At 41.7% G+C, this 26,869-nt stretch overlaps 1 protein-coding gene across 1 annotated transcript in view; it reads left to right on the top strand.

Annotated features, from left to right (window-relative positions):
- Positions 1 to 703: 703 nt before the first annotated feature.
- Positions 704 to 26,869, top strand: part of PLAGL1 (PLAG1 like zinc finger 1) — a 47,613-nt gene continuing 21,447 nt past the window's right edge. The window contains exons 1-2 of the mRNA XM_088053313.1: positions 704 to 791; positions 18,037 to 18,081. Of these exons, the coding sequence (XP_087909439.1) occupies positions 18,063 to 18,081 (19 nt within the window). The 5' untranslated portion in view covers positions 704 to 791; positions 18,037 to 18,062. The remainder of the gene's footprint in view (positions 792 to 18,036; positions 18,082 to 26,869) is intronic.

Here is a 26,869-nt window from a genome sequence, read left to right as displayed (position 1 = left end):
GAATCACCCAGTGCAGTCCACTCTGGCTCGTAGAATGACAGAGTAGTTTGAGTTGGAAGGGGCCTTCTAGATCATCTAATCCAATCCCACTCCTGCCATGAGCAAGGAAATCTTTCACTAGGTCAGGTTTCTCAAAGTCCCATCCAGCTTGGATGTTGGTAACGGAGAAGGTGGAATCATCTCCTCAGGGTTGACCCGTGACAGCACAAGAAACAGCCACTGGTTGCTTCAGGTGATGCGCACATACTGCTGGGCTGCGAGTCTGCAGCTGAACCCCAGGTGTAGGAAGCAAAACAGGGACGTGTGCGCAGAACATTCTAAATGCTGTGAGGTGCCCTCCTGGGAAGTTGTTAACCACCAGCGGGGCAGGTCAAGAGGTTCTGTGGATCCTCACACGCAAGGACAACTCGGCGGCCACGGCAGAGGCAGTGTCAGCGGCCGGGCAGCCGCGGCGCCCGCACTCCCCCGCGGACAAGCTTCCCGGTAGCGCCGCCGCAGAGCGAGCGCTCGGGCACCAGCGGCGGCGGAGCTGCACCCCTGGGCCGCCCCCGCGCTCCCCCCCCCCTGCGTGCCCCGGCGCTCCGCAGGGGCGGAGCGGGGAGGGGACGCGGCGCGGCCGCCCCCGGTCCCGGCCCTCCCCCGGCCCGCTCGCCGCCGCCCCGCCGCCAGGCGTCTCCCCCGGCCGGGCACCGCCGCGGGGACGGGAGGGGGCGTCGCTGCCGCCCCCGCCGCCGCCGCGCTCCCCCGCCCGGCGCTGGGGGAGCGGGCGGCGCCCGCGGAGCTGGGCCATGGGGGGAGCGGGGCCGGCGTGCGGGGCCGGGCCGGGGGGGCGCCGCCCTGCTGCAGCGGTGCCGGGGCGCTCGGGGGAGCGAGGGGCCCGCTCCGGGCGGGGCGCTGGGGGGCGGGCGCCGAGCACCGGGACTGTCGGACCGGGCCCGCCGCCGCAGGAAAACTGTGCCACAATGTGTCCGCCTTCAACAGGAGAGTTTTGTGTTTAGTTATTTATTTTCCGCTTCTCCCCGTCCACTTTCCCCACGCCCCGGCCGCCGTGCAGGCTCTCCCGCTTGTCCGCCCGCAGCGCCGCGCACCGGAGCCCCGGGATGGGCGCCCACCCCGGCCCCTCTTGCCTCTGGGCACAGAAAGGCCGCAGGACCGCGAATTTAGGGGAGGAGGGGACGTCTCCTCATCTCTCCTTCGTGCCTCTCTCCAGCCCCACGGCCCTCACGGGGCTTTCAGGGCAGAGCGTGGGGCAGCGGGCGGTGCAGTGAGCCGCGGCCGGCCGTGGCACCGCCGTGACGAGAGACGCGGGTCGCGGTCCGGGAGGTTTGTTCCCGCGTGGAAAAACTTCTGCGGCTCCAAAGGTGCGCCCGCCGCTCGCACACGGGTCTCGACGCCTGCATCAAAGCCACCGCCCACAGAAGCCGCCGCAACACGGTTTAGACAGTTTTCCATCTCTCTTCAGGAGGCTGACAGCTTGCCGAGTTCAAGCCTTGAAGAGCTGTCATTGAGTCCTACGGGACACACGTCTTTCTTTTTTTTTCCCCTCCCATGTGGGGAAGAGGGAATTACTACATTGTAGGATTCATTTCTTTCTTAAAGTACTTAACTTGGTTAAAATTTAACTTTCGGTTGTTTTTGATTTCTCAGTTAGACGTTTCTGTCCCTTAGTCAAATGACAGTTCATTTTTTAGAAAGGTGAATATTGGGTAGCCAAACTTTTCTCTGAGGGCTGTTGCTTCCCCTGTCTGACTTTAACACAAGTGTGTTCCACCTTGCAATGTATGGACAGTAAGGCAAACTGCTTTTGTGGAAGATATTTAAAGTAGTTGATGAAGAGCAAAAGTACTAGGTGTCTTTAAAATGTGAGTTTAAACACAATCTTCCCACCTCAGTTGATATTTTTAATTTATATAGGACAGAATCCAAGTCATGTTTTTGGATACACGATATATCTACATGCATGCTTGTCTGTGGCAACTTTGTCTGACATGATGAGTATCTTCATGAATAAATATAAATGACACATATACTCTCTGTCCAGGAATCAGTAGGAGAGGATGTGCCTGGCATTATTACCAGGAGATTAGCAAATCCAGCTCTGACAGAATGGGAAAGAGGTTCCCAATCTGAACACTCGGATTGGATTGCATTGCAGTTGTAAAATTAATATCAGCAGGTATGACCTGATTCTTGGCTGTCCCAAAGCTTAGCAGAAAATCTGGCTGTTAAAATCTGAGATACTTAATTACATACAGCAGGTGTCAAGCAGTCCTGTCCCTTCTCGGCACCTTGCAAGAGTGTCCCTTTTTGGTTGTGTGGTCTTCAGTATGCCAGTGACCCTGCAACATCTCTGCTGTGCTCTGACCCTTCATCAGGGAGAAATAAAGATACTGCCATTGGGAATCTCCCTTCACTGGTCCTTCCTGTCCCTATTGTTGTTTTGGAGAAGCAGCGCAAGGAGCACTGCTCTGCCTCTGTGCGTGGGGAGTGGTCACACTGCACAACACAAAATGGGGCTGTGTGGGACAGGTGACTCTGGCTGGAACACAGGGAGTTGTGCTAAACAGAAGCACAGCTACAGTCACAGGATCAGTGACAAACTGTGTTTTTATTCCTCGATATTGTGTGTGTTCGCTGCCCTGGCGCCACTGTATGTGCAGTATATTTTCCACCATTAGTGTGTTACTTGCCCTGAATTGTAAGTCAAAGCAGTCAAAGTCTCATTTGCAAAACTAATGGGAGCTGGTATAGATCCTGGAGTACGGTAACTGTCTAATGGGCTGGCTGCCACTGCTTTTTGATTTGTTCAATGCACTGACATGTAAATAGTACCTGGTTGTTCTGATCATGCAGATGCTGAAAATGGATAGTAGGATTATTTGTGTAAGAAGCAGAAGATGGGAAGAGTGGGAATGAAAGAGAGAAATAAGATTAGAAGGACTGTACCAGTTCCTCTTGACCTGTGTATCAGTGAGAACAGTAGTGGGAGGTTTGGAGAGTTTGGTACAAAAAAACCACATAAATACAAGAAAATAAACAATTATTTCCTAAAGGAGGCCATTAAATCATGAAGTTTAACCAGGGCAGGTCACAAATTCATGCTCCCTAACTAAAGGCAGTAACTTCTATTTCCTCTATTTTCTATGATTTTCTCTACGTCGGGAACCTCCTTGTTGTGAAGTTCTGTGACCACTTGCATGTCTTCTCTCAGTGCCTTCCCTTCTGCCAGGGTTCAGTGAAAAGGAAGCATCCTAAGATAATTCCCCTTCTTTTGACTATTGAGACACATTTAATCTACAGTATATTGCCAGGGCTGGGTCCTGATCTGCTGTCCCTCCTCAAATTCCTAATTTCTTGACTGATGATTAAACTCCAAAAGACATCGAGCCCCACCCTGCCCTTAAGTGAATACACACGTTGTACTTAAGGCAGTCAGTGCCGGCATTGTAAGTTTGACGCATCTGAGCACTTGACCTTATACCTAACTTTACAAATCTAAGTCATCCTCTTCAGTGAGAGTAACCTGGTTCACAAGATGTTTTCAAAACTAGAGTATTGCCAGCTAGTTCCCTACTGGCCCCTCTGAGCTTTTATTTTAAGATGTTCCTGCTTTCAAAGATAAGCATGAGGCAAACAAGACTGCTCCAAACACCAAGGGAACAGCAGTCACACACTTCTACTTTAGCCTGTGCCACCGTGAAGGCAGCTGCATCATTTAATTGTCACTAAACCCAGAAGAATCTGTTTGTTCTTTTCTTGTGTTGTGTGGAAAGAAGTAGGAAATCTCTTTGAATGATGCCAAGGATATGGCTATTTTGTGATAACTAGCAGGAAATAACAAGAGTTAGGACAGAAAGAAGGTCAGTTGACTTGAAATCTGTATGGGAAAATCTTGAAAGTTCATCATAAAATTTAATTGCACACATATCCTGGGGTTAATCAAATAAATATTTTGCTTCTAATTTTGCTTTTTTTTGCTGACTTTTCTCTATGTTCCAATGCCTTTTTGTATACATGGGCTATTTGCAATTTGCTGTGAAAGAGTCTTTTGGGTTCCAGATGTCTCTGCTTCTGGACACTCCAGAAGCAACAGTTATTTCCAATGGACCTTACTGTCTCTATGTTTCTCATATTTCCTCCTTTTTCTTGCTTTTTCTGCTTGTGATGATTGATCTTTTGTAAAATGGCATGAGTTGCAGTACTAAAGGATCAAGGATGCCTTTGTAAACTAGTTCTGTCTTGGAAGACAGGGTAGATCTGCTTTTATCTTTCTGTGTCTTGCACCTAGAGCACTATTTTAGAAGCTATTTCACAAACAACTTGGGATAGAATAATATAAGCTTAGGAAAGCACTTAGGAAAATACTAGTGTGGTGGTATCTAACCTGTAAGAACGTGCACAGCACCAAGCAAATGTAGTGCATTGAGCAATATCAAACTTTGCTCTTCCATTCACTCTCTTGTTTCCAGGTTCCTGTTGCTATTAATGGTGTTGAGGGACTCTTGTGGAGAAGCAAGGATGTCTTCTGCAAGAGTGACATGTCTCTTGTGTCTTTCAGATAGAACCACAACAGCAAGAGTCACATTTGATTTTTTGGTCATAAACTGTCACCTCAATTTTGCTGGGGTACTTTAGCTAGAATGTTATTTTAATCACTGCAGCTGTAAAATGTGATGGACAGCTTTGGCTTGTCCCCTCCTGCAGAAATAAGTAACTTTAGATTCAGTATGGCTTTTTTAAATATTGCAACAAAAGCACTGTAAAACTGAGCAACAAAGAAGTTATTTATATAGCATTAGAATTCTATTTTGCCAGTGCCTTGACAGGTTGATGCCCAAAGAAGACACCAAGTGTCTGATCATTATATTTTCCTGCAGTAATAAGCGATGGGAGGACCAGTGAAGCACTTATTAAAGACGTAACTAAAGTAGTTCAATGCTTATTTTGTCCTCAGAGAGGTAGATACGGATTCTTTTCCAGGTGGAATTATCTCTAGTCATGCAGAGAACCAAGAGGAGTTTGAAAGGAGGGGAAGTAGAGATGCTGAACAAAGATCAGGAAAGAGGGAGTAAGCAAAAGGCAGAGGGAAGGTAGTAAAATGCTGGAAAGTATTAGCTAAGAGAAAGAAGTTACTAAAAACATAACTGATGTTTGATTGGCATAACAAAAGAGAAACTCGTAGATAGGAGTACAAAACCCCCAGAGATTTGTTTTGTAATCATAAGTTCTATTTTAATTCAATTTTCATTTAGTCTTAGCAACCAGCTTTACTTTCTGTGCAGAGAGGCATCCTTTGTAATGCTCCAGAAATGTTCCATGTTCTAGGATGCTTTCTGCTTTCCATTTTTTTCTTTTTTATGTGCTGGGAGTCATGGGTCACCTGCATCATTGAGTAAGGAAAAGACATTAAACCCTTTTAAAGTGATTAAGATAAACCAAGAAGATGTAACGTAATCTTTTTCTGCTTCAACTGCACTTAGGTATCTCAGCAATCACCCATATTAATTAGGCAAGTGACTTAATATCTCTCACAGTGAGAAAACGCAGCAGATGACTTGCCTGCTGAAACACTGTTTTTGTATTCTCAGGGCTCATCTAAGAAAAGACCAGGGCTGCTGGCCAGAATGAGTCTAAATGCACTATGACAAAACCACTCCTCCCTCTTTCAGTGGAAATTTGAAAACTAGCACATGAGTTATCCTGAGCAGATGCATCATTTTCTTCCTGTAAACCTGGCAGCCAGATAACCCTTCCTCATCCCAGTGGTGCCAGGCACTGGAAAGAGATCACTCAGTGCTGGTCCTCAGTGGTGGATGCCAATGAAAGTAAGAAAAAAATGTGTCAGGTGAGGATTTCCACAGTTAGGCTGTTAGACCCCAAATGAAGGTGAATGAAACTTCTTGTGTCCAGAGAAGGGCAACAAAGCTGGGGAAGAGTCTGGGGCACAAATCTTATGAGAAGCAGCTGAGGGAGCTGGGGTTGTTTAGACTGAAGGAAAGGAGGCTCAAGGGAGACCTGACTCTCTACAGCTGCCTGAAAGGAGGCTGTAGCCAGGTGGGGGTTGGTCTCTTCTCCCAGGCAACCAGCGACAGGACAAGAGCACATTGTCTTAAGCTGGCCCACAGTAGTTTTAGGTTGGACATTTGGAAGAAATTCTTCACAGAGAAGGTGATTAGACATTGGCATGGGCTGCCAAGGGAGGGAGTGGAGTTGCTTTGCCTGGAGGTGTTTGATGAAAGGCTGGATGTGGCACTTAGTGCCATGGTCTAGTAGACATGGTGGTGATTGGTCATGTTGCACTCAATGATCAGAGGTCTTTCCTCGCCTAGTTGATTCTGTGATTCTGTAACTAACAATTTCAGCAAAATGTAGCACAGCCTGGAGAACCTATTCATCACAAGCCAGTGAAACTGATACAAGTCTGCAAAATGTTTTGGTTTCAGTTAACTCAGGCTATTCAGGCAAAAATAAGTTTACTGGAAATATTTTGACTTGTTCATGACTCATTTTACAAACCTAACACTCCTTTCCTCACAAAGCAAGTAAATACGCAGGCAAAGCAAACACATTTCCTATAAAATCTGTGATACGAAAATTCTGTAGTTCTGAAAGGTATTCTCAGCTTGCCCTTACTCAAAACCATTTGAGGAGGTCAGGGCGGTGTTCATGTGGTGACACTCACCATGTCCTGGCTTGGAAACTTGTTGCTTTGGATTTCTAGTTTTGCTTAGAACAAAAGATTGGCAAGGCATTTTGCATCTCTTGGGGTTCCAGATGGGTCGTAATGATATTCTTGTCACTGGTTGTGCCCGGCAAGGCTTCTGGACCCTATTACTTCTCACATAGCAGCTGCCAGGGACAAGAATAATTTTCACACTTGGAAATCATCTTTACTTGACTTGTGCAAATTTACATTGCTGCTTTTCTCTCTAAAATACTCTTAGTGTAAGTGATAGAAGGAATTGTCTCCCTTTTTAATAATTGAATTTGCTATACAGATTTTTCACTGAGTCTATGGAGGGTTTTGGTTAATAAAAATGCATCTGAATTTTTAAGCATTTATTGAATGAAAAGAAGAAATGCTGCCATGGCAAAATGGAGATTGACAAGATAGAAAACAAAACAAGGATAAACGTGAGATTAAGTTGCTTTCCATCCTTTGTCTTACTCTAATAGAAAAGATAAGGCTTGAAATTAATTTTTTTTCCCTTTAACTTGTTCTTAATTTTCTAGCAATTTGTCAGTGTTGATGCCTGAATCTCAGAACACTTCAAGTCTTTGCAGACTTCAGGACCTATACAGCCAAGTATTTACAGATTTTTAGACCTCTAGCAAAGATGAAATACTGAGTTACAGAGTACATATTACAATGTTAAAGGTCATCAAAGTGACCTGATGACAAGGGGTTGTGGTTTTAGTCCTTTCAAAAATAAAATTATCATATTTTTGCTAAGTTTTTCATACCACTTTTATCAACATCAAAAATCTCACCGTTATAAAATATTTTTGAAATAAGACATTACAAAAATGAGTATGGACTTCTTAAGCTAACAGAAAACAGAGAATATAAATAAGATTGTTTTAAATATTTTTTTATCCAAATCAAAAAAGCAGTTCATGAAATAGTTGAAGACAATGTAGAATGAGCATCTTTTTTTGATCTATTAAAGTATCAGCAGGATAAATTAATTTGAAATTTTTTACTTGTCAAATTCACTCATTTTTTAGACTGACAAGTCTCTGAATTATCTTTTTTAGTCAGTGATTTGCACTGACACCTTTATAAATTTATTAAATAATCATCTAATTTAGAAAGACCCATAGTCAGGTTATAATTTTTAATATTAAATTCCAGTCTGAGAGCAAAAATTGTCACACATCTGCTTGGGTGTTATGGTTGCTGTAATACTTTCAATAATATATTTGGGTCCCAGAATCTGAAATTGCAGTAAATTTTTATTTTAATATCATGTCTTTTGACAAGGGTATTTTTCCAAAGTTGAATCCACAGAGTTTATGGAACAACTTAAGACAACATGACTGTGGAGAGTGTGACCTGTGCCTTCAGTTTGTCCCAGCAGAGCAGTGACTCTTGAAGCATATGGATTCTCCCAATGTGAATATGGCTGTCAGTGGTTGCAAGTCATTAGCAACCATTTATTAGAAACCTGTTAGTTTGTTATTAAGAATGTAGTAGATGTTGCCGATCAGAATGTTACAGTGCAACAAGTAGAATACAGTTTGGCAGCTGTTGACAGAAAACATCCAAATATTTGATAGTGGGCACTTTCAGATAACTCTAAGTTCTTCCACTTGCAGACCTCACATGCTATATCAACATCTGTCAGAATATGTTCATGTAGGTTTTTATAAATTACTAAACCAGCCTTCTGGTAACTTGGGGTGAAAATGCCAAACATCTGAGTTCTTTCAGGTTATTTTTCATTAACTCACAGAACCATACTGAATGGATGTTTCAAAAGTCAGAGTTGAAGAGGTCATGCAACTGAGTGAAGAAATGAAGACAAGTGACCTCTTGGTGAATTTTAATAAAAGGTTAGAGATCACTTATCTTGTTTTTTTTCTACATTATTGTAACTTTTCTATGACAGGATGACTTTTAAATGAAGAAATGTGTTCTTTGCCTCTGTTGCTAGAGCACATGGAGAAATTAATCAGGTTCCAAGGCTGTCTCTGAAAAATTGGCATACAGACAAGTGACTGCAGTAAAATTGCCAAACTGCTGAAATACAAGGTGTATTTTATATCAGTCTGCACTTGGCATTCATTAATCTATGGTGCACCATATTCCAAGCTCTTTATTTGGTATTGACAGGGGAATTAATGGTCACTTGTTTTTAAGTTTTTTTTGTCATTCTGTGGAAGTAGTGGCTCTTCCTTTACCAGTCTCTACATCGCTGACCTTGTTATTCTGTTTCCATAATTCCTTTCGTGCTCTCTTTCACTGAAAAAAAGAACCTTGTCTAGAGAAGAGACAGTCTCTTTTAATTTATTCAAGTTTCAGTTTTGCTGGATGAAACAGTAGAACAAGATTGCCCTGCAGGATGAAATTTTAAACAAGCATGAACACTGTGCATGTAATGCCACATTTTTTTGGCTTCTTGTTTGAGTAATGTGTAAGAAGTGGCACAGAATCCAAAACAGGTTTGTATACCGTGCAGTTCCAGTCCAGACCTTGGAAAGGCAGGAGTCCAGTTATGAGTCTGTGTTACCAGTTGTCAATATGTGAGAACAATTGTCAACAAGAGGTTGATAGTGGGTAGCAACATTTTATCTCTCTTTTACCTGAGAAACAGGTTACAGGGCTGAATATGAATAGTCTGCATCTATATCTGCTTTTATTCAACAGTAATCTGTGAGCCACAATTTGCAGATTTTTGGAGTCATCAGATGGTTTGATAACCAAAGGAAAAATTAAGGGAACAGCCAAGTAATATTTAGGAACAAGTGTAGCTTTCATTATTAAAGCATGTATGTGCCATTTGGAGCATTTGGATATTATCAGAGTTGTGCACTGTAGGCATTCTAGGCACTACTATGAAAATACAACCACTAAAACAAGCATACCTTTTAAGAAAAGGCAGTAAGAAATCATTCCTTAAGTTACAGTTTAGTTCCCATAGAATCAGTCCCTGACGATTAATATGATGGCTAATTTCAGTAAATTATTTCTAATAATTGCCCCTTGCCTCTGTAGTGTATGCAGCAGTAGCTTGCGTTTTCCATGCAGTATCCTGCTCCAGCCAGTCCACATGTGTGAGCAGGAGGAAAGGATGTGGGGGGTATTGCTGCTGAGTTTGCCATTGACAGGTCCAGCTGCTGTCTGAAGGAAATGTGAGCTTGCAGGTTGAAGCAAACAAATGGAGCGATGTGGCAGGCAGCCGTTACCCAGTATAAGTCTTGTTGCATTAATTAAAACAAATCAGCCCTGCTGTCTCTCTGCCTTGAGTATTAAGTTCTTAGTGAAAACTTTGCTTATGCTTCAGAGTTATAAGGATGTATTTGTGTTATCATTGCCTACTTCAGGCAGCTCAAGCAAATCTCCGAAGTATGAGGCCTTTGGGAGTGGAGGGAAAAAGAAAACATTTCTACTTAGCCAAGAAGCTGTTAACAAACAGCAAGGCATATTGTGGAAGAGCATTAATTATGCTTTGCTACATAATTTATGTATAGAGACATCTGGCTTTTATGAAGCAACTAAAGAAACTAAGCTGCTAAGCCCCTTGGAATCACTGTGAAGATCACTTTGCATCTAAAATAACTGAAAAATGCCAATATTCTTGACCCAAAATCCTTTTTCAGGTAAAACTTCCTCACAAGTTTCTGAGTGAAGTATCATCTCACAGCATTGAGATTTAAAACTGCTGAAAGTGTATGAGAGTGAGCAAAACTGAGAAGTGGAATTTAACCAAATGATTTGAATGTGTTTTTATGATATAGCAGCAACATTGCACACTGCATCACCTTATTGCAGTAGTGCTTAGGTTGCATGTGTCGTAGATAAGGTGCAAGTTTGTGAGCATTTTGAGGGTGGGAGGTTTTAGATTACCGTAATCTAAGCAAGATGTGTGAGGTAAGGTGTTGGCTTCTAGATGACAAATCTGTTTTTATGATTTCCTGAAATTTACTGACATTGCCAAAGTACTGGCTAAATGTGTATCCCCCTCTCTGGGCAGGGCAGTGACTGTTACATGGTGTGGGAACTTGTGTGTTTGTCTGATTCCGCTGTGGGTTTTGCTCACCACATTTGGAAAGTTTTCAGCTGCTAGTGTGTGTTATTTGTATCAAACGTATGAAAGAAGTGAGTGCTAAAACCCAGGTTTTTGTCAAACATTCTTTGAAGACACAGACTTGTTGGCTCTTGGGAGACAGCTGCTTGAGGATGATGCAGGAAAGGACAGGAGATGTCCCTGCTGACCAGTCTGTCCAACAGAGGAATGGCAGTGCCTTTCTTGAAATAAGTGTTGGGATGCAGGCTTGAAGTAATGAAAAAGAGTTTAGCCAAGGTATCGAGGGAGAACAGGAAAAAGTGCTTTTTCACGCGACCTTGTGCAAGTGGGTTTGATGTTTATTTTATGCTGGGGTTCAGTCCTGAGTTTCAGCCAGTAGACCAGAGTCCTCTCCAAAGGGCTCATTGAAATGGAAATGGTTTTGCCCTGCTGCTGTGGAATGCAAATTATTTTAGGAATGTTCCTGGGTCTTGAGGCTTTCTAAAGCTCACACTTACAAGATTTATTTTTTTTAGCTCATTTTATCCAATTCTCATAAGAAAATAAGGATCCAGGAAGATGATTGGTGCCTTGATCCTGACCCAGCAAAATATGAAGTGTAGGTTTGTCTTCATGTGTACAAATAGTTCCCTGCAAGTCAGTGGTGGGAAACATGGGAAATGCAGAATTGCTTTGCTGGATCGCAGTCAAAATTCTGAGTGCTTTGCAAAGCCAAACAAGAGCAGCCCTCAGAAAGGCAGGCTGGCATGAGATGCCGTTTGGTATCTTTCCCCAGGAGTTTGTCTCCCTTCTGTTACTATCTCTTTTTTAAAGTTCTATATAATGGCTTTTCTTGTTATCAGGGCACTGGAGATGGGCAGAGACCTGTGTTTGATGCCTTGTCTGCAGCAGGTCTTTTGCTGACCAAAATAGACCAGTGTCAAGTGATACAGGCTGGGAAAATACAGTGAGAGACAGTGCCATATTTCAGAACAGAGAGAATTTGCTTTGAAACATGGAGTGGGATTTGTTGGTCTTTGGGTTTCTGGTATCAGGGCAGAGGATATAAGATGTATTTACTTTTAATGAAAATAGGGGTTTTTTTTGCTTTAAACTGAAAACAGACTTGGATAGATTATGTGCCTGTGTGTGGAACGTATTTGTTGATGCTACATGTTGAGGTGATCATAACCATGTTAGAATACTGATTGGTTGGTGGAGGGAATGGTAAGGCAGGACCTTTTTGTGTATCCAAATTTAATGCTCGGTATATCTTTGCTGAAATATTAGCCAAGGGATCAAAAAATTTTCAATGGGATGACTCTTGATGTCACTGGGAACTGACAGGTCTCTTGGTTGCTTGCATACTATGGCATTTAATCTGTGGAAATGTGTATATAGTTATAAAGTTTCCTTCAGCAGCAGGACCAGCTTATGTATTTGTATGGTGTCTGTGTGACTGTAAACACAATTTACAACATTATCATGAAGGTATACAAAATATCTTTAGTAAATACATTAGAGAAAACATTCTTGAGAACATGACTTTTGTCCACTCACACATTTTGTACAGCTCTTTTACCTTTGTAAAAGAGAAAGACATTACATTTATAATTTTGGGTTTTCCTTATTTTTTACATTCACAAATAAGACTTACTTAGGGAGCTTCTGCAATATTAGAAAGCCAAATTTCTGGATTGTGGACACAAGCTTTCATGTGTTGTACCACACAAGATTTTTTGCTTAATCAAGGGAAAGATGCAGAATCCTGTACATAAAGAAAGAGATGATGGTGACACAATTTTTCTCTTTTGTAACTATAAAATAATACCATGACTTGAAAAAAACCTCAAGTAATTGTAAAAGTACAAATTATTACTATTTTATGTTATAAATAAAGTGATTTATAATTTCATCTATTTTGCCAGTGAGGGACTTTACATGTGGTAGATTAAAAATGCACAGAAAGTCACTGTTGATCAGTGACATCAAACAAATCATGTTCGATGAGTTGTACTTAGTATGCAGTAAATCCTGATATTGAGGTACATGTGGGACCAACACAAACTTCAGAAAATCTGTGTAAGTTTCTTTAGATGAAGATTTTGGCCATGCATATTAATTTTTCCCTGTTAATTCTCTGTCAATCTTAAGTAATTCCTACATCTTTATGATTTTCTTTCCTGTTCATGAATTTGGGAGAAAAACTATGTCAGCAGTTAGCCCAGCACAAGCACTAGCAGTAGCCAAAAGAACACAAGTAGGGACACTAGTGGAATGCTAATGCCATGTGATAGATGTGTTGTCTCCTGAAGGTGTTTTCTTCTGAGGGATTGCAACCTGAGTCATCAGGTGTGCTGAATGTTAGACCCCAGCAACTGATTTCTGCGGTGCCAGCAGAAAGAGAGTCCTTCCTGATTTAATCTCAGTGTAAGTAGGTTAAGTGTGGTTTTCCTGTCACACCTCTGCTTGTGAATTTTAGACATCTGCAACTTCATTACTTACCATGGATGTATTGAAAAAATGTTTACTTATGTTTTACCTTTACTTGGTTAAAATATGATAAAAGGTACTTAGACAACAATGTCACTTACATGAGGCTGTTGTGAATCTATAAATGAGTTGTGCTGGGCATTCTTCTGAGTATCCAAGGAATAGCAGTATTCCTTTTCAGCTACATGAGTAAGGTGGACAGGTGACTTCACATTGTGAGATTAGTCTTTTGGTGATTGGTTAACTCGTGCCTCTTTGGTGGGCAGCATGAAACTGAGGTGTATTTGGGGGCTGTGTAATGTCAGATCAGTACAAAGAGCATGCCTGTGTTGACAGTTGTCATTGTTTTTGGACATTGTTTTTATGTGGAAAGCAATGTAAGCAATTCTGTGATAACCTCTGAGGACTCGGTGGAGGCAGAAGCAGCCATGTCTCAACTCACAGTGGGCTCCTGATTCAGAATATCTGATCCAGGTCTTTGTCTCTGCATGGCAGAGGTCTCTTTTTGCAGGCAGTGTGTTCTCTTGTTATCTACAGACGGCATCGTGTTAGAAGCACGAGGGTACCCACAGTGTGATAGCTTTTTCTGTTGCTGCCACTTATGACTTTTCTCACATCTGGGCCTGCTTTTCCCTTGGCTTTCTGTGGCATAATGCCAGGGAAGATAGATGTACATGTTCTGAAAGAGAGGTCCGTGGATGAGCTGTCACATGAACCCACGTGAGAATCCTTGAGTGTTATATGCAGGGCAGCTGTCTTGAACAAAACGTTGTAGTCTTATGTTGCAGACATTGCAAAGGTCTTTCACACAGCAGTTTCCTCTCTTCTCTTGCCATGGAATTTGTTGTCTGTGGTAAAAATGAGCTTCAAGGCCAGGGAAACAAGTGCTTTCTGGTGAAACCTTGTCATCCTCCTAGAACTCTGTGGTGACCTGCAGCAGCTGTAGTAGGTGGAGTCTTTGCTGCCCTTCTTGCTGCCTCCCAGTGTGAACCACTGGTGAACAAGGAAGTTATCAAGGCCATTCCTGGCAGCCTTCACGGATGTCTTGTTCATCATGAACAGCCCCCTAGGTCCTGTGCAGGCTGGTTTTCCTTTCTGTGCATTTCCTTGTGGAAGTCACATTTCCTCTGGTGTAACAGTGACCTTGATCCTCGCTGTAGGTCCCCCTCATGAACCATACCTGTAAACTGCTGCCTGTTTCATTGCTTCCATGCCTTCTGCACCAGAACAGAGCATTGCCTTTCCCACTGTGGACTCTGGACATCTCAGAGCAGTCCCACCACCATCATATATATCTATTCTGAGTCATACATCCCCACAGCGTGCCCACTAGAATCACTTATAAAACATAAAATGCATAGTCTGTGAATTTCTTGCAATGGTAGAGCAACTGAAAATAACCCAAACCCTAAAATCCTGGCTCTTACACAAAATACACTGTGACATGTCCTTCTAGGCAGTGCAGAACCCATCTCCACTTCCTCTAACGGGTACAAACCACTTTCCACCTCCACAAAGCATTGAAGTTTCCATCATTCAAAGTGCCTGTAATCACTGCTTTGCTATCTCTTGACTGTTAACCATCTACTATACTCAACCCATCAAGTCCTCCTCAACCTGAATGAAAAAGCTCTTTTCCTGATACCTGAAAGCCTGTAAAAACCTCATTAGGCTTTGCCTCACATTTTCAAGGCTGCAGTTTTGATGTATGGGAAACATCCCCTACTCCTCTTCCTCTTCTGCCCATTCATTGATGAGAAAGGAGGATACTTAAGAGCAACTGCAAACAACTTCTTTTGACTGTGTGGGCAGCACAGCAAATTTGGCCAATATACCTACAACACTTCATCTAAAGGTCAATGTGGGACATGGCCAGCCACCTGAGTTTAGATGGACAAGTGACTGCTGTGGCCAGAAGCGACAAGGCACTGTGTCTCCTTGGCACAGTATGTGTGGCTGCCACAGCTCTGTGTGTGTTGGACCCCCTTGGTCATGGGCAATACACTGCACAAGGGGTGCCCTCATACCCTTGAAGAAGGAGAGGGATTTATGTTATGGTTTTGTGTAGCTAGGATGACAGGCAGTTCTGGGTCCATGTTGAGGATAACTGCGGGTAAGAGCTGGCATAGCTTATGAAGGAGTCTGTGGTTCTACTTAAACTTCCCTGCCCCTGCAAATACACTTTGTTGTACTTATCCTCACCCTGTCAGAGATAAGGTTGGAACCAGCTGTTGGAAGAGGAGCAGTTCCTTGTGGTGGTGCGCCTGCTGTTCCTGTGTCATGCGAGTGGGTAGTGTTGCAGTGACAGGGGTGCCTTCACAGAGGTGTTCCTTCTTGGGCTGTAGTTTCTGTGCCCTTCCCAAGGGATGGACTTGGGCATTTGGGGTTGCTGTTGCTAACACTGTTTCATCATAGAATTGTACAGTGGGAAAAATTTCTCAGGTGTCAGTGGCCTGTGGAGAAAAATACTGTGGTGATTTACCTCCAAAATGACATCATAGAACAACTCCAACAAACCTTTATGGGGGTGTTCATGGACCACAGTGTCACTGTAACAAGGCTGGATGGAGGATGTGGGGGGGGCAGGGAGGGCATGGACTGAGGCTGCGCTTTCTCTGGAGAGTGCTGCAGACCAGATGTGTGACAAGGAAGGTATACTAATGACTCAAACCGTATGGGAGGGAAGAGCTTGTGTTGTGCTGGTTTATCAGGTAATTGCCCTGCAGATTGAATGCCAGCACAATTAAATAATTTTATCATGAATCTAGTTATTCAGTGGGGGGAATGAAATCTCTATTAGTTGATGGCATTGCTTTGACAGTGATAACATGTAGCCTGCTGTTTCTGGGGATGACAAAGGCTGATGCGTGTACAGTCACATATGGATGCCATTAAAGTCCACTGTTCCCTCTGCAAGGGCTATATTTTTAGAAATAAACACCACAGACAAGAGTCTTGCTCTCAGCCAGGATGGCGTCAAACTGCAGAGTAGATTTTTTTCAGAAATAAAGTGTTTTCTGGATGATGGAAATCGGACTAGGACACTTGCTGCTCAGGAAACCTGCTGTCAGCATGCCTGTTTTTATCTGGAAAGAGGACTCACTGAATGTCCCTCTAGTATGTGGGCCCATGTACTGCAGCTTTCTCACAGCACAACTCAGTTCTTGCAACCAGCTCCAATTAATTTGGAAGTATCTTACTATCACTGTATTTTTAAAAATGTAGTTTTTATTGGCCCATTTCAGTCATTAACAAAATACTGTTGTCTCCATCAGAGTCAGATTTTCATAGAATCATTGAATAGTTTAGGTTGGAAAAGACCCTTCAGATCATCACTTCAGCCATTAACCCAGCACTGCGATATCTCTAAGCGCCGTATCTACATGTTTTTAAAATATCCACAGGAATGGGATATTCCCATGGCACTCTGTTCCAGTGCTTGACAACTCTCTCGATGAAGATTTTTTTCCTAATACACAGCCTAAACCTCTCTTGGCACAGCTTGAGGGCATTTCATCTTGTTCTGTCCCTTGTTACTTGGGAGAAGAGACTAATCCCCCCTGGCTACAACCTCCTTTCAGGGTGTGTGTACAGAGTCATAAGGTCCCCCCGAGCTACCTTTTCCCCAAGCTAAACAAACCCAGTTCCCTCAGCTGCTCCTCAACAGCCTTGTTGTCCAGACCCTTCACCAGCTCTGTTTCCCTTCTCTGGACACTCCAGCCCCTCAATGTCCTTCCTGCAGTGAGGGGCCAGAACTGATCACAAGACTCAAGGTGTGGCCTCACCAGTGCCAAGTTCAGGGGCACAATCCCTGCTCTGCTCCTGCTGGCCACACTATTGCTGATCCAGGCCAGGATGCCATTGGCCTTCTTGGCCACCTGGGCGCAGCTGGCTCTTGTTCAGCTGCTGTTGACCAGCACCCTCAGGTCCTTTTCTGCCAGGCCACTTCCCAGCTGCTCTTCCCCAAGCCTGAAGTGCTGCCTGGGGTTGTTGTGACCCAAGGGCAGGACCCGGCACTTGGTCTTATTGAGCATCTTTCATTCACCCTAATTCATACACACACACTCCCCTTTAAACACTGCCTTAAAACTGCTTGATTTATACAGGACATTAAATGGCGTACACTGATGTGATTTGTACTGTTATTTGTGTGTTTCTTTACTAATAAATGCATTAATATTTCTATAGCTCCAAGTAGCCTTATTGAGTCATTGTGATACCCGTGTGTTGGGGATTGCTCAGACAGCTACAGAAAACTCAGACTCTACTCCAATGTGCTTATAGTAAAATTTCAGTCAAAAACCAGCAGATGAATGGGAAGGAAACAAGATGGTTTTCTTTTTCAGCAGAAAACCAAAAGTCTCCAGAAGTCCTTCAAGAGTGCAAATAAAATGTCTTGCCATATCTTTGGTTAATATTCTTTTTGACTCTGTGAGGGTTGGGACTGTTAGAAATATCAGGCTTAAACATAGAATAGCGTGCAGTGGGGTAAAATACATGATGCTTGAAAATTCTGTTGTAATTGATGCCTGGAAAATACATAATAATAGAAGTTAATGAAGATGTGGAATACAGTGAACTGTTCTTAATTAAAATGCATTACATTAATATTGTCTGTTTACATGGTGTGTGAAGTGGAATCAGTTTTTCTTTTCCTCTACAAACTGAAGCTCTTCCTTTTTAGATTTCTGTAGATATGTTTTCCTCATTTCCTAAAGAACTAAAAGACTGTGCATGTGATTATTAGCATTAGATATAAACATGAATGGTCCTAGTTCAGGAAACTGATAATTCTTTTTTCATTATTTTGTGTAGGTTTCCTTTGCCTGATCTGTAAACATGTCCACAGACCTGCTCTGTAAGTACATTTCCATCATCCCACAGTGATGTTTTTGTACCATATGTTTTTATGGGATTCCCAGATGTACTCATGATTGATGCCTTTCATCTGAAGTATAAAGTCTGCTTTTACATTTGTGTTTCTTCTGAGATATCTGTGGAACAATATTACCATTATAATCAACGGGATTATTCTTGGAATAAAGCATGACTTAATGTGAGTAAAATTGTAAAAATCTGGCTCAAATATAAGAACAGACTGGTTCATTGAGATTTAAAATTGCCATTCTGTCTAAAATGTTTTATCTATCTTTGGCACAAATACTATCCCAGATTACTAGAGTGATGTGCTTGGGGTTTTTTAATCATTTTGTGAATTTAACTCCTTCCAAGACATGATTATCCCAGTCACATCCAAATCTCCTGCCTTATCACTATTATTTGTCCTTCTTAACAGACAAGTGGTATATGCTTATACTTTGCTGCCCACGTTTCCCCAATACTTGCACTCTCTTGTTCCAGCTTAAGTTATCTGAAGCATAAAGCACATTTTTTCTGCTTATTGATCTGATCTACATGCGTTCTTTTGGAGTCGTTCCAGTGTCTCAGCTGCCTTTTTAAATCATTGCCTCCCAGGCCTGCCCAGCTGCAAACTGTGCGATACGAGAGGGAAATTTCAGACACATTTTATCATTCTTCGGTACATCCTTAGAGGAACAAAGAAAACAGGACTGGGTTTTTTTTATATGTGGAGATCAAGTTATTTGTTAAAATGTTTTTTTTTTTTTTTTTATGGAATATGACAATTTTGGAGCATGCTTAAATGTCCTTAAGATACAGAGAGAACTCTAAAATAAGGAATGTAATATGCCTGACTGTATTGTATGCAACAGGCAAAACTGTTATCAGGAGTGAAATATTAAAGAAAGCAGAGGGCAGGGTGACAGCACAGGGGTCGTGGTCAAGACTACTCAACTGTACTCAGATGTTTGTCTGTTTTAGCAATTTTATGCCCTGGCAGTTTCATTTGTCTTTTTTTCAGCTCAGCAACAGTGCCTTTCTCATGGTCTCCCTAATGATCAGGGTGTTAAAGAAGTTGTCACTTGAGTAGAGGCTGAAAGATTTAGGTGTGTTCTGCTCAAAGAAGAGAAGGCTCAAGGGGATCTAGTCATGGTCTTTCAGTACAAAAATGGTGGTTATGGAACAGGAGTTGGAAGCAGCCTTTCCCCAGGCATGCACTTCAACAGGACAAGAGGCAATGGCCTCAAGTTGCTTCAGGGGAGATACTTGTGGATGCAAGGGACATTTTCAATGGGGGATTGATCAAACATTGAAATAGGCTGCCCAGGGAAGTGGTAGAGTTGCTCTCACTGGAAGTATTCGAGATACAGCTTGACAAGGCCCTGGGTAATGCTATTAAAGGGCCTGCATTCAGCAAGAGTCTGGGCTAGTTGATCATTACAGGTCTCCTGCAACTTCAATAATTCTGCAGTTCTGTATTTTCTTGTGTTCTCAGCTATCTTCTGCGCAGTGAGCAGTCATCCCTACCACCTGTCCTTGGTCTTCTCAGCACTGCACTGCTTGTTCTGTGTCAGGTCCTGTGGTACTTGCTCATGTTAGTGGGATAGACATTTGTCTTCTAACTTGGAGATGTGTTAGTAGCCCGGAGGCAGTACCTGTGCTGAGGGAACTTTGAGGTTCTAGCTGGTGGGTGTTTGTGACGGCCGGATAGTGCCTTGGTGAAACGTCAGTGCACAGGAGAATGCTAAAGAATGACATGGCAAATTTGTACAGGTGTGAATTGACTTCAGATCTTTATGTCTGTATCTATATAAATAAATATTGCAGGGCCAGCCTATGAGCTCAGTACTAGTTTATACTAACAAGCAACAAACACTAGGGTGTGTGTGAGGGATAATATCTACCCGACTGTGTTCCAGGTAAGGAATTTGGATATAACCAAACTGTTTGTGGGGGAAAAGAGGAGATGAGGAGCATTTAAACACATGGAGCTGGTGCCAGGTGGTCTCAGCACCAGATCTCTGTCTCTTCCTGTTTAGCAGTAGACATGTAGTCTAACCACCAGTCCTTAAGCTTGACCATGACATTGTCTTTTGCTAATGCTTGGTTCAATACAAGGTCAAATTTTAGCATTGAAAGTCTTGTTCCAGGTTACAGTAATGAAGACAAGATGTATAATTTAAAAAGTAAAAATCCTAACCAAACTAGAACAAACCCCCTTAAATTCCTTAGAAGAAAACCCCGCTGAAGTCCAGGGCAAATTGCACAAAGAAAATATCATGGTTGCACAATACAAGGGTTGCTGCAGCTAGACCTCAAACTCCAGCAGCTAAGTCTTCAAGCTTGTGGAAATAAATCAGAAAAGCCAACATTCCAGAGACGTTTCAGCACCATGAATTTGAGGTAGCAAGCGTTTCTCTGATTTAGATGGAGAAGCTAAAAAAAAAAACCCCACGTTTATGCGAAGTCTGTCAGCTACTGAGGCTCGGCTGGTCGGGGAAGCAGCAGACTTCCCTTGGAGCTTGTTTTTCTTTTTATCCTTGGATGAACTAGTGTGCAGTATATTATGCTGCCTGAATGTAGGGGTTTGTCACGGTTAGCGCTGGGGGCTGTCCCAGGAATGTAGGAAGGCGATGGGTGTGAATGGAGCGTACAGCAGTCGGTGGGGACAGAGCCCGCTCTTGGGGAAACCTGTTGCTGCTCCTCTCAACCCAGCCGGCCAAAGCCAGGCAGGAAAGGAGGTGGGTCTTTGATCCCTTTGTTGTAGCTGCTCCCTGGGAATTTGCTGAAATCAATGCCCTGTTTTCCTGAAGAAATGAATGGCTATGCCTAACTAGCTTTGTGAAGCGCTGGGGAATTCACTGCTTCTGTTTATTGACAGCTGAAAAGGAGCACATGGTCCTGAATGGGTCCTCCTGGGGAAACAAAACAGAGTGGAGTTAGACTTAGTTGAATACGGCGGCATTTGGAAAAGTCTGCCGAAGGAGGATGGCATGGTTCCTTACACCCTGTACTAGCATAGCCTGACTTTTTTACTAAAATTGCCATTTTAAATAAGGTAAGGTTTGTTTTGATTTCCCATATGTGGTGTGATTATGAAATGTTTGCAGTTCTGTTCTTGAGTGCAAAACCAATGTTTGAGTTGTGTTCTGTAATGGGAAACACCTAAGTAACTCTTGTGCTGTTTCTAGCCTCTGTGTGAGTTCATTTGTTCTTTATCTAATAGTGATTAATGAACACGAAAAGTAATAGAAAATCAGTATTTGAGTCTTCCAGTTAGCCCTGAATATCAGTTATTTATGTGAGCTACGATATGCAATTTTTTAGACTTTTGAAAATCAGCTGAGTTGCATCAGATGATTTCTTAACTGGTACAGACTACTGTGTCAATACTTACACACAAGGCAGTGACTAAAAAGAGAGCCTGTCTGGCAGAAAATCTGTGAATCTTAAAATCCTTTGAAATGTGAGGATATATTTCCAAATCTCTGTTTCCATGTGTGGACTCAAGGCAAGAGGTAGACTCACCACTACGCTTGCTGTTGGCTTTAGGTGTGCATGGCTTTTTTGTAAAGACAGAAAAGGATAGCAAGGGAAGGATGATCATGAAGAAGCAGTATTTTCATTGTGCAACTTCAGTGTATTAGACCAAGGGAATTTGGTGTGTAATTCATATGTAAATTTTCTACTGGAAATAGGAGAACAAATTGCAAAGTTTCTATATTAGTTTCTGTGGTGACTGAAGGAAAAGATTTCTGGGCTCATGCAGCTACAACTTCCAGGTGTGGCCCACTTATGATAGTAGGAAAAAAGTTAAGCAATGTCATTTATTCCTTTGTTATTTTAAGTGTAAGGGCAGGTTCAGAACGGAGTAATTGCTGCCTAGGAATTGCTGTGTTTTTGTTGCAAACCCAATTAAAAGTGTCTGTGCATGGGTGCAGGAGTTTGAAAACTCTCAAGCAGTCCCCTCATTTTGAGAGAAGTGCTTGGGAAGTTTCATGTTTTGTTGGAATAGTTTGTTTTCCTCAGTCTGGCATTTTTTCTTTGAGTGATTTTGAGCTAGTAATCTTACTAGCTTTGTCTCATTTTGTGCTTTTCCCAGCAGATAACTTATTTGTTTTTCTTGGAAGAATTTGGGCTCCATATGCAAACATGCTTTCTTCAGATTACTTTGTGATCCTTAAAATGAAAATACGTTGCTTAACTTAGAGCATCAACATGTTTGCTCATGGCTTCTGCTGTTAAGTTTCCAAGATTTTCAGGGAGAAAAAGAAAAAAATGCAAATGCATTTGTAATTTTAACTAACATGTGAAAACACTGAACTCAAGCAGGCAGATATCAAAGTTTGTGGGCTCTGTTGTCATTATTGTTATCCAAATGTGTCAAGACTGTTTTTTGACCTCACTTAAGTGTATTTATGCATGATAGGCACTGGAAGCCATTAAAATGTAAAGCTAAAGCTAATATAAAGTTAACATTTAAGTTGGATGGGAGATATATTTGTAGGTCCTTTTAGTGCTGTAATCTAGATGTGTTATGAAAATGTTGACCAGTGAGGGTTCCTGGGTACTTGTAATGGTGCAAATAGAAAAGAATTGCAGTCACGGAAGGCTCAGTTGATCAGGGCTTTTTTAGTTGGTGTAATGGGGAAGAAAGTGGATGATTCATTTGTGACACGGAAGGTGGCACTTGTTCCCTGTTCCTCAGGCGATAAGACAAGGCAGAGTGTGTTATGTTTAACTTACTGGGCTGGAAGAAGCTTAGGCAGATGTGAGTGGGGAGATGTGTAGGGATGCTCTGGCAGGACAGTTGTCCCTTTGCCTCTTCTAACATCTTCATAAAATATGAAATTGTTTTGACCTATTTACAATGTTGAAGTGGAAGAAGTATAAAATATTTGATTTCTAACCAACAGAGTAAAACATACCAAATACAAGGTGAGATATGTAATCATACACAGCTTTAAGTAAATATGTATGTTAAATAACCAGATTATATAAATATGTATTTGAGGAATGGTGCATTTCCCCCAAGGTGATGCCTTTACCATCTGTTGACCTTGTTCTTTGAGCTAGGAAAGTATGAAAACAGGGACAAATTCTTTGCAACTTTGCATAGCAAGATTGCTTCTTAGATTCATGTAATAGAGACTACTGCTATTTGTGTGTGTGTGTGTGTGTGACTTCTGCAAATAATTTAAAGAAACTACAGATTGATCAGAAATCTATAAAAAGTGTTCTAATTTTATTTGATCTCAAACTGAGATGACTGTCAGCAGAATAAATAGAGCTGTATGGAGATACTTTGTGATCTGAGTTGAGAACTTAATCTATAGAAAAAAATCTGCAATTTTTTTAAACTCACAAATTTTTCCAACTGTCCTGCAATTCTCTTATAATAATCTATAATCATGTACTTTGTATTTCTGTGTCTTACAGGGCTGTCCTTATATCTCAATAGAATAGTTATTGTGAGGAAAATGTACTATACTGTTGTCTAATTTGTTGCTGCCAATCTTATTAGCTTTTTTTAGTCAGTCTGTTAAAAAAGTGCAGGTAGAAATAATTTCTTTATTACAGTATCAGTCAAGACATTAGCTAATTATCATATGGTTCTCCATAAAAATATTTTTGTAGAAAAAAAAAATAAATGTTGGATCTTAGGAAAAAGAAAACAAATTAATTGAAACACAGATGCAATACTTGTACATGTGAATATTTTTTCCACAGGTATTAATTTTTGTGTCTGTTCAGCAGCAGAGCTTCCCAGTGCCTATGTGGGTTTTTTTTAAAGAAATCACTTCATGCTTTAAAAGAGGAGGATAATTTAACAGGGTCATAAAGGCTAAGGATGAGAGTCTCCTTCCCATCTTGTTCCCAGAGAGGCTGGGAATCAAGCATGCTTTTCCTGTTGGAAACGAAGCAAGGAATAACAGAAGTTTTCTGTTATGAAGTGGATGCACAGTAAGAACTAAAGCTGTTCTGCTAAGCTGTTAATGACCCTTCATTTACTAAGGTCATTGCTTTTAAAAGACAACTCCATCATTTCAGTATTTTAGATATGTACTTTAGGGTTCATTGATTTAAAAAAAAATTAACTTTTTTTTTTTTTTTCTCTTGGGCAAGTGGGAATATCAGTAGGAAGTTTGGATGGCTCACTGAGAAAGTGAACTTATTTTCCAGTATTATTAATAGCTTCCACTGAATGTAATATTGACTGGAGTGTTCTTTCAGGACTCCAAGGTCTCAGTCCTGACCAATCTTAAGTGTACATGTATTCACTTCTCCACACGGACTTCTTTCTTTCATAATGGCTACTTGCACATCAGTGGAGCCATGTGCACAGACTAATGATACCTGCAGAAGTGAGTCCTGGGGTGCAAACACTACACTTTGATTTCCAGTAGCTGCATTTGCTTCATGTTACAATTGCCTCTAAAGACATCAGGTTCTGCAGCCACGGGATGGGTATGGTACCTCTTCGCTCTACATGCCATGCTTCCTCTTTGCATTCTACTGTAAACTCGTATTACCTCCTCCAAAGTGTGTCTGCTTGCCTGGTTCTTTCTTCCAGTAAGCAGCTGGAGATATATCCCAGGTGCTAGTCTCTTTGCTGGCAGAGTTCCCACAAGTCCATGTTGAAAGTCACCAGTGGAAAATGAAGGATTGATTTGGACTGGTTTTCTTAGGAGAGGGAGCTTTTGTCACCAAGTTTTCACCAGTCTCCTTCACACAACATCTGGACTTGGTGGCCAGTAAGAACCAAGTTCAACGAAGGAGAGAGAGACCCAGTCGAAGGTTCCCTTTTAAGGGAATGTTGCAAGGCTTGGAAATACTTCAACTGATCAATACTAAGCTTTACTCATTATAATTGTTGCACTTCCTTTATCAGAATTGAAACCGTGGTGTTGACCTGCCATCAATAAAACTGCTGACAGTATTAATGCATTAATGTGGAATGTGTGTGCCTGTGTGCATTTGTATTTATACATATATGCATTTAGGAAGATGTATTATATGGGTTTTTTCCTGCTGTTATAAAGATGGAAGATTCTGGTGTCTGTGTTGGACTGCCACAGTAGCATTCACATTTTCCACTAAAACATCTGACACTAAAATAAATCAACCGTCCTGCCAAAAATCTCCCCAAAAGAAAAGTGCTTGAGATATATGAAATACTTCTGCTCTGGTAGGTAGAATCTGTGGTGTGGGAGATGCAGATTGGGGGTTCCAACATGTGGCCCAGGAGCCCACAGGGTGCTTATGAGCAATTTGAATATGACTCTCTTGGATGCTGTTTCTGTGACAGGGAGATTTTAATCTTCCTGTCTGCAGTATAGAAGCAACACAGTTTGGACAGTGCTGTGAAGACCTAAAGTGAGCAGAAGATGCCACAGCCTTGCTCCAGGTCAGACTGCTGCTGGGGAGGGTGGGCAGAGTACAACAGGAAGGATTCCCTCTCAGAGGGCTTTTTGCTGGGAATTTCATGCAACCATGCTATGCTGACTCAGGTTCTTTCTCATAAAAAATAGTAGTTGTTTCTGTGAGTTTGCTGTTAACCTCCTTCCTTGTTTCTGGGTCTAATTTTATATGACTTCATGCCAAGACAGTGGAGGGAGAGGGAAGAAGGAAAAAAAAAATCCTTTGAAAATCCAACTGCATTTTTCCATATGATTGTTCAAAATGTACTCAGGTTTCAGCAGAGAGAGAAGTCTCTTTGTTTGTGCTGATTAGAAGCTATTACATGTAAACTATGGGAGGTGACTTCACTTGAATATATTTATGTATATATATTTATGTATATGGGTTCTGATAACAACCAAATCCCATGTGGTGTACTGGAAATGTGACACGTAAGTTTTATCCCAAGAATAACCAGACAATGATTATTTTTTAAATTAGCTTTCAATCAATCAATGAGTTTTTTGACCTCAAATCATTTTTAGATGAATGAACATACCAAGAACTTTGATAAACTAGTTGCAGTGAACTTTGCACCTACATACTTTCCCTCCTGTTTGGTTGTTTTTTTTCTTTTTGTTTTTTTTGTTTTTTTTTTTTTGTGTTGTGGATTTGTTGGGGCTTTTTTCTCTTTTAGTTTTGCAGGAAAGATGTGTAAGTTACTGCCTTTTCAGGTGCTCAAACAGCGAAGGTAACTTTTTCTGTGGAGTTCCTAAGATACATCAGAGCACAGGTATGCTTTTGCTGCACAACTTTCATGGGAACATGCTGAAACTGCTGAATTCCATAGTCCAGCCATGTTCCTTGAGGTTTCTCCAACTGTTTTGCTATTCAGAGTTGCTAGACAGAATGAGCATGGTAAAAAGCCTCATTGGGATTGGTGTGACTGACTTTTTATGGAAAGCTGTTTAAATTCCTTTGGGCTATGCCTGTTGTATAACTTCATGGCCACCAGATGAAAGACTTACTGTTCCCACATGAGCTTGATTATCATTATGATGACACCCTATTAGGAATTAGTAATGAATCACAGTGTTTGTTACCTTGTATGTGTTTGCATAACAAGTAGTTTTGCAGTTTGGAAGAATTTACATATTGGAACTTATGTCTGACAGAAAAATGCACACATGCTTTGTGTTAGGTTTCTTTACAGTCAGATAAGTGCTGAGCCACCCTTCTAGAGGCATTCTTCCATAAGAACAGCTGGTCAGGATCATACTGCTGTGAGGAAGGAGCAGGTGCCTTGACAGATGATCTCCTACCGCTGAAAACCTAAGGGTTTACTCTCCTTCCAAATCTTCATTCTTCTTGGGAGCAAAGACAAG

This window comes from Pseudopodoces humilis, chromosome 3 (assembly GCF_049639895.1).
Source record: "Pseudopodoces humilis isolate 2021_Gansu_Grassland_sample_001 chromosome 3, ASM4963989v1, whole genome shotgun sequence".
Lineage (NCBI taxonomy): Eukaryota > Metazoa > Chordata > Aves > Passeriformes > Paridae > Pseudopodoces > Pseudopodoces humilis.
The sequence above is the reverse complement of the archived record's forward strand: the minus strand, read 5'-3'. Positions and strand labels throughout refer to the sequence as shown.